This window comes from Rhamphochromis longiceps, linkage group LG5 (assembly GCF_057381845.1).
Source record: "Rhamphochromis longiceps isolate RC_006_pf linkage group LG5, R_longiceps_female_GT1.1, whole genome shotgun sequence".
Taxonomy (NCBI): domain Eukaryota; kingdom Metazoa; phylum Chordata; class Actinopteri; order Cichliformes; family Cichlidae; genus Rhamphochromis; species Rhamphochromis longiceps.
The window spans coordinates 16,060,789-16,077,783 of record NC_140561.1 but is presented as its reverse complement, the minus strand read 5'-3'; the positions used below and the strand labels follow the sequence as shown (position 1 = coordinate 16,077,783).

The following is a 16,995-nucleotide window of genomic DNA, read 5'->3' as shown; positions in this document are numbered from 1 at the left end:
CCCACATCACATCAAAGTCAGGAATGTGGGGCTTGCAGCCATTATGTATGAATGCATGGACCTAGTTATGCCAAGTTTACCCTTCTTTAGATGTGGTGTCTGTGGCGGTGTGGTTTGTGTGCTGCTTCATGCTATTAGTGAGCCAAGCTTTATGTTCACTCACTTCTCCGAATCTGCTCTGAAATGTCAAAGCCATTATCCAGAGTCCGTGGTCTTGCTGAAGTGTTACAACTCTCAGACAGACCTGGGAACACCTGGACCAGTCTGTTTAGTTCCACTCCTTGTGATGCTAATTACAGTCTTGAGGCATTTGATGTCCTTTTTTGCCTTCTTTTTAAGTGATTTCCCTCTCACTTGTAGTCAGACTTAATACTTAAAGCGACAGTTTAAGACAGATGCTTATATGAAAATTTGTGCCTCTTCTCCTCCACCCATCTTTACTCCCCTGTTTCCTGCAGCCTTTCTGAGTCTCTTTCTGCATTTTATTCTGTACACAATAGAAGGCATCTTATGGTGTCTGCCTCTTTCTGAATCTTTACATCTCTTATGTACACTAGCTTCATCAGTTGTCACTTGAGCCAATGACAGGCATCATTCTCACTGACGTGCTACTGTCTTATCATCCAGCTTCTTTACCCTCATACCCCCACCTTCCTTATCACCAGCTAGCTATCCCATGTATCTATCAGAGCAAACCAGGCCTGCCTGGCACAGATAAACCCAGCATTAGGGGCTTTTGGATGGATTGGCAGGTTGAGAGAGATGTTAATGATCATAGAACAGGAAAAAAATGGATATTAGATGTTGCAGGATGATGAGATAGGTGGTTGTTTGGAATGTTTCAGTATGGAGCTGGTAAATTGTTGGTTTATTTGGTTACAATCTCATCTTCTGATACAGGGATTATGCATGGTTTTTGAATATCAAGCGACACGTTGCCAGAGGGAGAAGTATCAGTGTTGTAAAAATAGTTTTTGGGGAAGGTTAGAAATTTATGGATACACTAGACGTTTAAGTTGTCTCTTATTTAATGTTTTAAATATTAGAATTCAGATTTGTTTTCTGTGTTGTAAAACCACTGTTTTCCTTTTTTTTTTTTTTTCTTCCTCATGGAACAGATGTAGTAAAAACATCTTCTCTTCACTTCTATGTATTCTCAGTTATTTTAGCTGACAAAACATTATCACTACAGGAAGGAATGCCTATTTTGGTCATGGAGGTACTCTGAATAGCACTTAAGAAAGTTATGAAATGTCAGGTTATAGACTGTTTACGTCAGAACCACAGAAAGACAAAGACTAAGGTTCATTTCCAGCAGCGTTTGTGCCGCATCATTTCCTCTCTCTACTGTCTCCTCTTACTGCTTTCCCTCACCGTTGCTTAAGACAGTGCCTTTAATGTGTTTAAAGTCTATTAACGTTACATTATACATGTAGAGAGTAGAGATGGGGCTTGTTTTGAAAATACAAGCACAGCATCATTCTGTAGATTCATCCATCAAGGACTTAATGGTAAGCTAAGCAATACAGAGGACACAATCAGACAGCAACAGCTTCCCGCTTGATTACTGACAATTGCATTGATTTCTTGACTTAGCTTATAGGCACACACAAAGAGCTGTGCATGCAAGCTGATGCAAACATAAATCTGTGATTTTTATATATGTGTGAGAAAACATCTCTACATGTTATCACTCTACAAATGCTTGTAGATCAATTGAAAATCAAGCCGTATGCACGCTGGCGTTGAGCTTGGACACCCACACAGGAATCTTCACACGTATTTGTACACACTTAGCCCTTGTATTAGCTTTAAACCCTTCTAAATGCACAGACCCTGCCATGTTAACCTTGTTATTAGAGCGTAACCTCGAATTCCAGACATAGCAGCTCAGTTTGATTGAATTAGATCTTCTTTAAGTATCCCATCCATCTATCCATTCCTCCATCCATCTGTTCAGCTTATATATTCCATAGTCTTTTGTTCTCTTCCTGTAACTCTGGGCAGCCTCGCACTCTGCACTTGTGGAATGAATTGATTTGAAATGATTTATTACCTTTTTTTTTTTCCTCTCTCCCCCCGCAGGTCACCCACTCTCACTCACCCACTCTTCTGTTTTCTATCTTTCTCACCGTTGTTTCTCTCTGCACACTACTTTTTTTTTTTTTTTAATGTTAGCACTGTAGATGAACTGCATCCTGAGAGGGGGAAAACCTGAGCAGAACAAAGATGAGGGGGGAAAAGGTGTTATTTGTCAGATTCAATGTTTCAGTCCCTGTTTCTAAGCTGATATTAAAACCAGCAAAGAGACTGGTTTTTAACTTGGGGATTTTGCAGGCTGGATTTTGCACAGACTGACAAGCAGATGGATGCAAACAGAAGATAGGAAGGCTGTCAGAAAGACAGACGTACATTCTCTGTGGTATATTGCATTTGTGTGTGCAAAACCAGTGTAGGCTCAGACTGGTCATTAGCCAGTGAACTGGACTTGGGTGCCGGATCCAGAGATAGATATGGCTGCCAATGGAAATGTCTCATTTTTTTTAAGGGAGTGGGAAAAAATGATACATAGAGGGCACAGAACAAAAGCTATTCTTTCACCTCTGTGTGCATCAGCAGCTGTTTTTCTTTATTCTGGTTGTCTGCACTTAAAAATTGTGTTGCCTTATGTGCTGGTATGTGTGTTTGTGTGCGTGTGCAAACTCGTCTAGATGCGAACCATCCGTGAATGAAATGTATCCTTTGTTTACGGGCCTATTATCTAGATAATAACATCCATATTTCCTCTCATCTCCAGAGCTTTATCACAGCCTTATGAGCTCTTTCTTTCACTCTATCTCACTATCTCTCTCTCCCCTTCTCTTTGGCACACACACTCATACACACATGCGTACACGCACACAGCAGAGAGCGATAATGGGATTTGTTGCCCTTGGTTTCTTTTGGCAAAACTGTAAATAATTTTTTTTTCATCACAAAGTGTGTTCATTGTTCACCCACATGTTTCTTTTTCCTGTGTGTGTGCATATATATATATCTCAATCAAACTAGTGCTTGCATATCTATCACTTGGTGTGTGGGTTGTCATCTTATCATTCTTTCATCTATCTGGATGTGAACCTATTTGTCAGTGTGTGAATTTAGTATCATTTTCCAGCTAGTCATTGCCTGCTGTCCTTCCCTTGTCACTGTGGGCTGATAGCAGTGCGAGTCGACAAAGCTCGGTAATGGAGAGCTGATACTTGCCCTCCCCCCCGCTGCTTTGTACTTTTCATTTGCTGCTGAGATGACTTTGGCTCACAGCCACGCCAGCAAGCCAATCTCCTATCTTGTATCTGCTCCATTACTTTCCATATCTTGGCAAATTATTTGCCAAAACTCACAAAGAAAAATTTGAGCATCCGTTCACGTGCATGTTTGTGCATATGCTGACTTGGTTGCTCTGTATTATATTTGTCTACAGGTGCTTTGGGTGATCAGGTTGTTGTTCACATGCAGAGATGTGACTCACTGTTATGCTTTCTATCATTATACAGGACCACACTGTTTTCATACTTAACTTTTTTTATTTTTTGCTCATAATTTTTAAAGTTTATTCCTCCCAGGTGCTGAACAAAAGATGTCTATAGTCATGATAACAGCACCATCCTGTCAATATTGTTCCCTTCCATGCATCTACCTCTGTAATCACATCTGTGTTCGCAATAATTATACGAGACTCAATACTGCTATTAACACAACCTTTCAATTAAGCCTTTTACATAGCTCTGTAGAACAGGTGCTCTCAACCTTTTTCCAAAATTTTGATAATTTCATGCCTCCCACCTTATAATAACTACCACCTGTTACTGTTGAAGTGAAATCAGCTTATTTCACCAGCTGGAACAACATCCATAGACACTTTAGTGTGTTTGAACTTTGGTTTGTAGAAAAAAGTGCAGCTTGAGTGTACTTTATTTATTTATTTATTTATTTATTTAGCATGGATATTTAAAGGGAGATGTGAAAATGAAGATAAATTTGTCACCATTTTATTTCCTTTATTTGTGCGGCAAATCTAGAGGAATTAAGCGTGTGTTTATTTTTATTGTGCATCAATGGTCCACTTGGATTAACGCTGCATCATTTCTCTACAAGCAACAAGTTATTTTTATTTAGCTTCAAGGGTTTCTACTGTAAAAGCACGGGGGTTTTTTAAGCAGCTGCTGTCTGATATTATTGCTGTATTCATGTACATCACTTTTCTGCATCATCTTTTTATTGTTTTCATATCCAAATGAGTTTTCCCGTGTGTTTCTTTTTTGCAGATCTTGGTTAACTCCATAAACGCCAGCCGTCCAGCAGTGCTATACGAGAAGGTGACCGTAAGTGAAGGAGGAAGTCCCTTACTGAGAGACATGCTGTTCAGCCCAGACCAGCAGTACATCTACACTTTGACTGACAGACAGGTGAGTTCATGTCCAACAAATACACTAGGACACACATTCAGTCCCAGCAGACATGTTGCCATTGCAATACTTTTTCGACATAGTGTCTGCTGGGACAACATACTTTTTAAAACTCTTACTTGTGATACATGTAAGAGTTTTTAGGATTCAAATTCTCCATATCCAGCACCTGACTATTCAGTATTTGCCAAAGGTACATACTCATAAATACTAACATTTATTTTTGTTGTGTTGCATGTTTGAATAGTTCCTGTAGAGCAGCCTGTTACTAAATGTCCAGAACACACTTCCCTTGTGCATATTTTGACATTCCTACCAACTCTACACTCATTCTCTGTACTCACACAAATCATCCCCACTGGATTTCATTGCACACCAACACACATTCACACCAGCTACAAACATCGCCACCATGATGGCTTGCTAATAAGCCAGACATTACATACATGGGGAGTGCAGGGAGAGTTATAGGTCAGATGGGGTGTGTGTGTGTGTGTGTGTGTGTGTGCGCGCACTCTTCTTCTGGTGAAGGCTTTCTCTAGTGTGATGGTGAGGAGAGGAAGGGGTTGGGGGGATTGGGGAGGAGGCAGAGAGAGCATGTCGTATCTCTGCTGCTCCCCATTTCCAGCTGCTCCCTGGTTGTTGTTTTTTTTGTTTTTTTTCTTCTGTCTCATTAGTGTGGTGAGTGAAGGAAGCAAAACGAGAGGGAGGGGGAAAGAAAAAAAGGGGTTGTACATGATGGGAATATGTCTGTATTTAATAGACCTAAAATAGGCTGTCGAATTGAAAATGGGTGAGATGTATCTGAGGTCTGCTCTGTGAGAGGCTTTTTCAGAGGTGCTGATTCTGTAGGTGGCTTAAATCAAAGTCAGGCCATAAAATGGAAACATTCTTTGCCTGTTTGACACCCAGTGGGATCATCAATGGTCACTGTATAACCACTGCCATGGCTGGGGCTTGGTAGATAAATTTTTTTAAATGCAGATTGTGCTATGAGTGTAACAGTATGTTATATCACAGCCCTGTGTGTCCTGGCTGAAGATACCTCTGTTCAAGCCAGATGACCTTTTGATGACATATGTGAGGCTCCATCTGCACACACACACCCCATCATCACAATCATCCATCAGTTCGATAGCTGCTCGTCACCGAACCCAGCTGCACGCTGGGGCAAGATACAACACCAAGTTCGTCTACTTCAGGAAACTTAACTTATAGTCAAAGAAGTTCATTCCCATTAAATTGATTCACTCAGTGCAACACATACAGTATGGACATGTATACACACCTTGCACCCTATAGGAACATACCTATAGGGTTTCTGATTATAATCCTGACCATAGGAGCACAGAAGAAAGGAACATGAGCTGTGGGATGTGCTGCTCTTTTTAATGGTAACACACATATATTTTGAGGGGACACTTATTTTCAAGTTTTGGGTTAAGCACATGATTGGGGAAAGAAGTAACATAGTAGAAAACGCACACCAATGCACACACATACTAGAAGAACAAAGCACATGTCTAAGCAGCTAAGGGCATGAAGGGCACACACACAAAACCATAATGTTACTTATAGGCGCTAGCACCCAGAACATATGCTCGATTACACACACTTTATGTACACACACAGTCTTGTAAACAAGTGTGTGTGTGTGTGTGTGTGTGTGTGTGTGTGTGTGTGTGTGTGTGTGTGTGTGTGTGTGTGTGTGTGTGTGTGTGTGTGTGCGCGCACGCATACACACAGAGAGCTTCATCTCCCTGTGCGTTTGATCCCCATTAATGGATAGCAGGCCTGGGTTAAGCAGAATGGGGGGGCTGTGGCTTCCAGACCTTATAGCTAAAATCCCTATCCAGCGCTAATGACTGGAGGGGGCAATTGCCTTCTCTCACCCTCCATCCTACCCTCATCTTTATCCTCTGCCCTCCATCTATCCCACCATGCCCCCACCACTACATTTTTTCTTTAAATCTTCACTTTTGCTGCCCCACACACACACACACACACACACACACACACACACACACACACACACACACACACACACACACACACACACACACACACACACACACTCTGATATTTCCATCTAAGCCCAAATTGAGTCCTCCCCTCTCAAATGCCTTCTACTGATCCCATTCCCGTATTTTTAATGATCTCCCCCTATCGCTGCCATGGCCCCCCTCTCCACCAGATAGACACGCTCATACTCTCTCGTTCTTAAAGAGGCAAAGGTGGAAAATTGTGGGATAGATACATGGAGTGGTGGGTAGGAGGGCCTGCTTTTGCTAAAAGATGCTGATACACTCACGCACACACATTAACACACAACTAGTTTGCATGAGGAATATAGCCATGCCCCCTTTTTTCTAGTGAGATAGACACACAGCCCTGCCTTCACCCTGGGAGTGTGTGTGTGTGGTTGTGTGGCTGGGTGCCTGCGGGGGTTCCTCAGACAAGCCAAGCACATTAAGGTGTCACTGGACATATCCACTGATGCGTGGACCACAAGTTCCACCACCCTTCTGCCCTCACCCACTCACATACACACAAATGGAGGCTAAGGCGGTGAGTCACAGTTAGGGGTGAGGCCCAGTGATTTATGACTTGCTCTGTTCCAGCTATATTCATCACTGTCATTATTATCAATGGAGGATATGACAGCGGGATAGGACGGCCTGCTGTGTGTGTGTGTTTGATGAGACAGTGTTATTGCAGGAAATTTAGATCAGCTTATTTCTCACTGCAGTCAGGGTTGTATGATTCTTATGGACTTGGTGCTAGGGCTGCCACAAACGATTATTTTGATAGTCGACTAGTCACCGATTATTTTTGCGATTAGTCGACTAATCAGATCATCATCCATTGGACGTACAGCGTACAGCTTATTGCACCAGCAGCATCTGGTCTTATATAACTATCATTAGCTTACAGCTTGAAGTGTTTGTGCTAACTAAAAATAAAGACAAGATGGTAGTTTATAAATTTTTAATGAAATTTGCAGATTGTTTCGGTGAAGTTTAATAAACTCCTTGCTTTCTAAAATATAACAGGACACCGGAGGATATTCTCCAGCGTCTCACACTTCTGATAATCAGCTGTCTGCTTGACAGTTTTAGCTGTGCAAAAACTATAACTTTAATCTCAGCCAAACCGATTTACTCAGGAACAAATAAAATACTAAAGAAAGCCAAACAATAACATTTTTAAGTTATCTAAGTGACTTATATATATGTTTAACCTGACTAGCGAAAGACGGCGGTGGGTTTGAAAACGATTTGCCGGGAGTCCGGTGTTCTCACGGCTCTAGTTAGCCTTGCCCCCGCCTAGCTAACGAGCTAGTGGGTAACAGACGTCTCCGAAAACGTCGGAGCGCTTTTGAAAATATGTGGTGTCCTGATAAACTGAGCAGATATTTGAGGTTTACACAGCTACATTCTCGCCTGAAAATATGTTAAACGTTTATTTTGTGACCCAGAAAGAATAATAAGAGTAAAGTTAAAACTAACTAGCTGCCGCCATTGTCGACAGCTGCGCTATGAATTCTGAGACACAGCTTCTTCTTCTTCGGGGTTTAACGGCAGCTGGCATCCTTGTACATGCAGTGCTGCCATCTTCTGTTTCAGTCCGTTATTACACTCTTAAATCCTACTACTCATTCCTGCGTCCTTTGTGATCTTACAAAGCTTCAAACGATGCGTCGACTATTAAATTAGTCGTCGACGATTTTAATAGTCGACATAATCGTGACTAGTCGACTAATCGTGGCAGCCCTACTTGGTGCATGTTATTTGTTTTTTAATCACATTGTTCACATGCACAAATGTACAAAAGTGTCTCTCCCAGTTGACATCCAGTCATTCACTCCTAAGCAGTGCATGTATACATTGCACATAAACATATTAAAACCTGTTATTACCAAAAACGGGAAAATACTTTATGCAGATTAGCAGGCTCATTAAGTGCTGCTGGTTTGCTCAAGTTTTTTTCTTTTCACAAAAATATTCAACACTTCAAGAAGAACAATGTAGCTCTTTGACTCAACCCAAACTTTTTGAAGCCCCTGCTCTGTGCAAATCTCCCTCTGTGGGGAAATTGTCTTGTGGTGTTTTGGCTCAGTCAAGTCTTCCCGTCTTCAAATCATCTCATCTTTTGTTTTGGAGCCAAAAAGGTAGAAAGCTGTGGCTTCATTTGATGCCACAGATGCTGCTCTGTCCATCTTTGCACCCTTGACTCAGCCCTTCAGTGTTATACACGCATGGGCGCACATATCCTTGCGTCTTTGATGGCAGCTCTTGCATATTATGGTGCTGTAGTGTGTGGTGCTGGCTAATTGCTGAAAGCATGAATATTCATCTGCTCTGGTGTTGGATGAGGGACTGGATTTGAAGTGTGAGAAGGCAACAAGCAATAATGCCTTATAAGGCTTGATACAGGGGAGGAAAATCTTGTGTATGCATGAGGCAACCTTTGTTGTGTCAGGGAGGCACCTCTGATTGTTAGACTCGCATTGATTCAGCTTGCTTACTTTTATATGACTATACATTTGGACAGAAACTCAGCTTTCAAACATTATTTCTAAACATACATTGATGGGCCGTGTCACTGAAGCCAGCCTCGAGTCCTTGGGGCATGTGCAGTGTATCCTCTGGTAGTGGATCCTGGGGGTCCTGTGAATTGTGGGGTGAGGTTTCCACAGACTGGATCTGTTCTGGCACCTTTTGTGGATACTCAGTTGGATTGGGATCTGTGAAGTTTCTGAAGCCAGGCCACCACTTTACGGTGTTCATGGTGAACATCGCCCTGCCCTGGGAGAGGTGCTGATACAACTGAGTGCTGTTTTACGTGTCAAAGTAACATACGCATGAATGCCAGCACCCTGGGTTCCCAGTAGATCATTACATTGTAACAAGATGATCAGTTGTATTCATTGCACTTGTCAGCGGTCTCAATGTTTTGGCTGATCTGAGTATATTTTTGTGTGTGTGGGCTAACACCATTGTCCGAATCTCCATTCAGTATTTGAAAGAGATTTCCCCCTCCACATTTCACAGAGACTTGCATCCCTCCAAGGAATCTGCAGTCCTACACTGGATGTGCTCGCAGACAAAGTTCTTGTGACATTCACAAGCTGTTGGTTTGAGTCCCTACAATAGCAAACAATGGTCTGTATTGTGTTGTTAGCTCTCTGAGCAAGGAGGGCCTCATCAAGTAGCATCTTATCCGTGGAGTTTTGTTAGACATCAATCCCCTCTGTGTGTGTGTGTGTGTGTGTGTGTGTGTGTGTGTGTGTGTGTGTTATTACTGATTCGCTGCCAATCTCGTTAGCAAACACATTAGCACAAACTGACATCAACATACATAATAAGCAGCTCGTTGTATCAATCAAAGCTGACATTTTAGTGAACTACATACAGCTAATCAGCCGGTTCTAAATGGCTCCAAGATTAATTTTCCACAATTTATCAAACTCTGGCTGACTGAGGAACTCCTGAAGTTAACAAGCACATAATGTGGTGTTTAAACATTAGCCATTGTTGGCTGACACTTTGTTTTATCATCCATAGAGTAAGTGTAGCATGCAGTAAATGAAGAGAGGATGAGAACCATTTTTTTTCTCAAGTTTTTAGCGCTGCTTTATTTCTTTAGTTTTATTCACAAACAAACTCTGCTTGGTTTCCACACTGATATTCTGAATTAAACATTTTCTTATTTAACCAAAAGCCAAGTAATCCATGTCACATAATATGAAGACAGAATTGTTTTGTTTTTTTGGACGTGTATGGTAGAGCAGATTAATTTCTTTTTCACTGGCTTGGAAAAAAAAAAATCTAACTTGTCCTGTATAAGCCTTAATGTTGATCCCTGAGCTCTTGTATCCTATGCCAAACACTTAAGCACACGTACACAGTCACTAGTCAATTTGTCCTACACACAGAATTTAAGCAAGAATGTGGTCATTGTTATGTAAATGTTAATAGACCTGGTGCATTGAGGCAGAGAAAAGAGTACACTGACTAGAATAGGGGGAAGCTGGTCATGTAGCCATGCAGATATATGGCACTCAATTACAAGAGTGCAAACCAATACTACACCTTTCTCTACTCAGAATGAAGCACCTACACCTGTAATTAAAATGACTGCTGTGCAACTACACAACACATTGTATTGTGTTACATTTATGGATGGATCATCTGAGTGCTTTTACAAATTCTTAATAAGGTTGAATATTTCAGTAGGCCAGTGTATATCAAGACATGCTTGAATGGTGATTTGATTACATTAAAAAAAAAAAAAAATATATATATATATATATTACACAAACCAGTGACTTAACTGTGGGGGGGAAATAATCAGAATAAACTACTGTGAAAATTGTCTGTTGCACCTCTAGTTCCCTCTTTTGTGACTTGATGAAGGGAAAAAATTGAGTGAAATATTAGTAAATCCTTCAGAGACATGAGACAAAATTGGCCAAGATGGCATCATTACACAGGCAGGGATGGTTTCAGTGTCTCTAACCTCACTTATCTCTTTTTCTCTCTTTTTCTCTTAATTGTGTTTCCTGCTTTTCCTCTCACTGCCCTTGTTCATATCAGATCATTCACTGTTGCATTTCTTTTTTTAAATCCCTGCAATAGTCTTGAACGTGTGCGCGCCTCATCAGAAAGTGTGCTTGGACACTTGTCTTGTGTGTGATGCTATCAGCCCTAATGGAAGTCTAACTTGCCACTAGATAGCTCTGTCTTTCTCTCATCTTTCTCTGTTATACTTTACCATCTTTTCCCAAAGGATGGTGTGATAGAGCGACTGATATGGTTAGAAAAGAGGGTGAGATGGATAGGGAGGTTAATGGCTTCTCCCCCTCCTCGCCTTCCTTCTCAATCACTATCAATCGGCCGTTCTCCTGTTGCTTCACGGTGATTGGGTGTAGGGATATGGCCCTGACTGATTTGAACGAGGCCAATCAACAGCTGGTATAGCCAATGGTGCTGCTCCTAGTGGCACACTATACTACTCAGTTTCATGCATTAACCAGAAGTCACACTGAGTAGAACAATGAAATGTCGCTCATGCATGACAGCACAGGGAATTGTTTTGAATTTGAGTCAAATTTCTTTTCAGATTCATGCACAGCAGGCCTCGTCAGACCCCGGTTATAAAGTATCAAATAGGGGGAAAGCTGAGTGGAAAAGCAGAAAAGCACGTTTTCTTTCTGGTTTTACTGTCATAAATTACAACAGGAAAGAATACGACGCTGATAAATGGAACTAGAAAGACATTTGCACACAATAAGCGGGGCTGTAAGTACTGATTGTTTTATTTCACTTCAACTCATTTGCATTTTTGGCAAACATATCTTTTAAGGGAAAGAGAGAAATCTAGTTCTCAGTAAAAATGTGTGAAACCAAATTGGACCTGTGAAGATCACTGCACTTGCCTTAAGGAATACTACTTGGCTTGTACGTACTGTTGCAGTGTCTTCAAATAGAAAATTCTGTACGTTTTGCATTTGTGACTTACTTCTCACTTAAATCACAAACTTATAAGTAATTTTTGTGGCATTTGATTCAGCTGATGTGCAAATAGCACACTTATTAGTTCTGTGTATTTGCCAATAGTGAGTGGGAGCCGTGTATGCGGCTTCCTCCACACTGCCTTGGCATTTCCCTCACCTACACCATACATAGTGTTTTCAGTACTTCGTGTAAATATATTATTGATCTGAAAAACACCCCCAAAAAACGTCTGAACACGTCTTTGGACTTCTGTAGCTTTTTATAAATATATATCGGTAACAAATTTTGAATGACGGGTTGCATATGAAGGCAAAGCCAATCAGGCAGATTTAGGTTCTCTCTCCACAAAAACACTATCTGTTATACACCTCCCAGGCATGACTTCCACACAGCAGCTCTTGTGAGCGCAAATAAAGAAAAGCAGCATTTGTCCCCCCTTTTTTGCCTCCCTCTTCCTCTTCTCTGCTTCTCTCTCTGTGTATATGGTGGTGGGTTGCTTGGCAGTGCTAATGGAAATGCCAGCTGTGTGGCTCCTCACTCCTCACCAAGTCCATTTACTAAAGTGACAGAGTCATTTACCAGGCAGACGGCCTCTCCCATCCTCACTTAATTAGAAGACCCCTAGGCCTGTCTACCTTAGCCGGTCACATTTACCTCTTTTTCTCCCTTTACAGTCTCTTTGTTCCAGCTCTTTGTTTTCTACAGTTTTTCAATCTCTGTCTCATGCTTTGTCTTCGTCTCTATTTTTTTTTTCCCACTTACTCCCTCATCCTGCTTCGTTCTTCTGTCTCCTCTCTCTTTCTGTCGGGCTCCTTCTCACCAAAGGGACAGAGTGTAATGGACAAATGGATACACAAAGACTGAGAGTATATTGACTTATTGTTGAGAATAGCTCCTTTTAGAAGAGCTGATGGGAAAGTCCATGTGATGAAGGTGTTGATGGAGAGAGATTGGTTCCCAGATCTTAAAAGTTTTTTTTTCTTTTTCTCACTTTTGTTTTGTTGGTTCAAAATTTCATATTGCTGATTTACTGTTGCACTGACTTCAGAATTAACACAAATGCCTTGTAGGATAGTTTGGATTTTAGCTGTCATCCTTGAATTCATAACATACACAAATGCAAATGGCAAATAAATATATAGTTATATAGGCCTGCTTCTTGTTTTCATCAGTGTGTTTCAGAAGAGAGAAAACAAAATCTGAGTCCAGTGAAAGAAATAAAGAATGAGGGTGAAAGAGAAGTCGAACTGTTCAGAAACAAGAAACGGCACATAAAGCACAATATAAAAGAAATAATAGATAGAGGGGAATGAGTCAAAGGGTGCTAAGTGAAAAAATACTGTTCTGAGAGAAAAATTACAGCTTTCTTGCCGTACATAAAGGCTTAAACTTGGCTCTTTGTATTGCTACATCACTGAATTCTAACAGTTATGTAGTATTTCGACATCTATCAGTAAACAATGTGACAGCAGATAAGTTTCTGATGGGACACCGCGATTGTTGCTTCTTGCATTTTGTTTCTTTCACTTTGGCATTTCTTAGCCATCTACAGCATCTCTCCTTTCTTGTCAGTGCCAGTCTTGTTTGCTTTCCTGCTTATCTCCAATCAGTCAACACATCAAGCTTAGTCTTGCTTGCCATTGATCTTGTAAGCCCCTTACAATCCAGTCAATGCACACATGCTAACCCAGCCTTTGATACGACCCCCCCGCCCTCATGTACACACACTTGCTCTCCTGACCTGGTATTCTAGCACTTGAAGAACTGGCTCACTTGCATGGATATACTGGGAGTTCAGCACTCCAATTTCTAATGTTGCCGGGATGATACACTGTTGCCACAGCAGAAGACGACAACACCAGTTACTGTCACTGCAAAGTAATGACAGCCACAATGTGTTTAGTGAAGTTTTACCCTAACAAATAGTTGTATCTGTCTTTGTTTCTATTTCTGTGTCCTCCTGGAGTGTTTAGTGGCTGTGTGGATGGGTATTGATTTCATTGTTGCACACAGCTATTCACTGCCAGCACAGATTAAGCCGGGAGAGAGTGCACGCTGATTGACGGTTATTGAAAGAATGCAGGTGTGGTTAATGTCGGCTTAGAGAAAAGAAGTCACAGAGGAATGATGACGAGGAGCTGACCCTACTCATCTTGCTGTTTTCTTTCTCCCTTGCTTCCCCATCTCTGCTCCCAAGATGTTGGCAAAGGGAAAAAAAACTTCAAGGAAAATGTTGTGTAGTTATTTTTTGTGTAAAGATCACAGAACAAAGTTTAGATGAAAGTAGAGAAGCAATAAAAAGCCACGTGTTTGAGATTTTTATTGTTGCTTTGATAAAAGCTGTGTGCATTTAAGAAGAATCTGTGGAAAATTGACCCAGTGATGTCCTTCAAGCTAACCTTTTGAGGCTTTCCTGTAAGAATCAAATTTCAGCACTTTCTACTGTTTGCTGAATTGCAGCATTACAGCCATTTTAAGTAGTGTTAAGCACGAGAGATTTGGTGGTGGTTCTATAGTGAGGCACAGGCATTGCCAAATTATGATGCAGTCTCAAGTATTTATCTGAAAATAACTGAAAACAAGCAGTGATTTCTTCTTCTTGGCCCCCTGACAGTATAACCCAGTCTCTTTTCTTGCAGACATCTACAGCTACACCCCCTCCTTCTCTCCTCTTCTCCAGCCTCTCTCTGTGTTTGAATGTTTAAAAAAAAAAAAAAAAAAAAGAGAAGCCGCAACAAGGCCGATCCTTTTATGTCTTTACAGTTTACAACCAATGAAAAGCTGCGCTGAAAGCTTTACAGTTCCTCTGGGTTTTGGGGGTGACCGTCACAAAGCCTGTTAGCTGGACGTTTAAAAGCAGGTGATAGCGCTCTGTAAAAACAGATTGAAGGGGAAAGGTGGAAAGTTTATAGCTGAAAGGAGATGTCATGGCATTGTGATATGGTCAGGGTAGAAGGTTGACAACAGAGGAAGTAGGAGCAAGAAAAGGAGAATTGAGCTACAGCAGTGGATGCTATTGTAAATAAGGAGAAGTCAAGAGAGAGGAGATGGCGGGCTTGGTTTATAAGGTCATTTAAAGGAGTAATGTGGCGCGCTGTCAGGAATTGGCTTTCATTAAAAGAGCCATCAAGAGAGATAGGAAGAGGGAGACAGTGAGGATAAGTGTGTGTGCCTGTATTCCTAACAGAGGGAGAAACTGACCTCTTTTTAAGGTTTTTATTTATTTATTTTATTGTATCTTCTTGTATCATATGTCATACACATACTTTCATAGCTATTGGAAAGCATTTTATTTACCCACTGGGGAAAACAACCACTATAGTTTCTTAATTTCTTCCCTACGATTTGAGTCACTACCACTCAGCTGAGCCCACAGTGTCTTCACCACTGCTACTGTAGGAACGAATGTGAACAATAGGTCATACCTATCATTACACAGGGCCATGATAAGATTATGCTAGCTCACCAAGGACCCGTAGCGTTAGTATGATTTATGTGGATCATTGTCCTTAATCAGAGTCACGGTGAATTACGGTGAGTGGAGGAATTGGCTGGTATATGTGATGATATGTGGAACACATAATTCTTTCCTTTCGATTTCCTATTTTTTTGTTGAGTCATAGAGACCTCCTATAAGGTGTCCAATCACATATCCTAAACTCAAGCTGCTTTTCTCCCCTTCTATCCATCATGTCTTAATTCATTCACACTTCTTTCCCCCTCTGTCATTCTTTTATTATCAAAGACACCAAAAGACCCAGTCCCCTGTTCCAGCCTTCTTTCAACTCTCCTTGCAGATGAAAACTAGACTCACACTCAATTTGACAATGACACATAGCAGGCGTCTGCCACCATATCCCATCTACTCAGCAAAATGTCCTTGCCAATTCGCACTGTCTTCCATTAGACTTCTCTTTGACTTCTCATCCATGCAGCCAGCACTTCCAGTAGATTACCACCTTCCTCGTTTGCCTTACAGTCCAGCACCATATCTTGTTTGCGTCATTTCATCTACTGTACTGAGGTCTACATTGACTAATAGATGAGGTGCTCAGGATGATGGCTACAAACAGTGATATAGGCACAAGAATCATATAGTGTAAACAAATAGATATGCACTCAGGAAATAGAGGATAGAAAGTGCTATGATAGCGTATAGTGTCAAGTGTTTTTGTTTTTCTGTCCTGTGAGCCTTCACAAAGCCCCAAAGCCAGTTTGCCGCAAGGCATTTGAAGCAGAAATTAGTTCCATCATGTCACATCTATCTCATATCTCAGTTGTACTTGCAGCTTGCAGAGGAATCCTGGCCCCAGTTTAATATTTCACTCCTCTATTCCTTTGTCCACCTGTTTTCCGTCCTGCTGCTAACCACCTTTATCTTAAGCCTCAGGCCTCTGCTCTTTTCTCTTCCGTGTTTTTCTTTTCTCTTATCGCTCTGCCCCCCAACCCCCCCAAATCCCTACCTCATAAAAAAGACACCACTTTAGTCCCTCCACATACCACTTGGATGAGGTTCTCATGGTTAAATCTGTCTGTGTGATGTGAAAGTGTTACTCAGGGGAAAGATTGTTAAATGCTTTTACTTAGTGATCAGCTGGCCCTCTCTATGCTGCATGATTTAGAACCAGTCTGCAGTGGCAACTTGATACACACTCACGTTTTCTTACACACACACACACACACACACACACACACACACACACACACACACACACACACACACACACACACACACACACACACACACACCATGAAATGGGCTTCCAGCAAATCATCAACTTGGGGGCCCAATGGTGAAGAAAAGTTGGATGTGGTGCTGACACTTGCTGACACTTGCAACAGATACAAACACACACGCTTACTTTGTTGCCCACTAACATTCTCAGCATTTGCTTTCGGGGTGTGTCACACTCTTGAACAAGCTCAACCTTTTAATATCTTGAAACACACATGCATTCTTTCACGTTCACTGGGACTGTGTTGTGAACAATCTGTCGTCACCTTTAACTGAAGTGGAGGGCTAAACT

The 16,995-nt window shown here is 41.4% G+C and overlaps 1 protein-coding gene across 4 annotated transcripts in view; it reads left to right on the top strand.

The window, feature by feature from the left end:
• Positions 1–16,995, top strand: part of plxna1b (plexin A1b) — a 188,170-nt gene that overhangs the window by 84,038 nt on the left and 87,137 nt on the right. For all 4 annotated transcript variants that reach the window (XM_085406125.1, XM_085406123.1, XM_085406124.1 and 1 more), the window contains exon 4: positions 4,308–4,448. In XM_085406125.1, the coding sequence (XP_085262251.1) occupies positions 4,308–4,448 (141 nt within the window). The remainder of the gene's footprint in view (positions 1–4,307; positions 4,449–16,995) is intronic.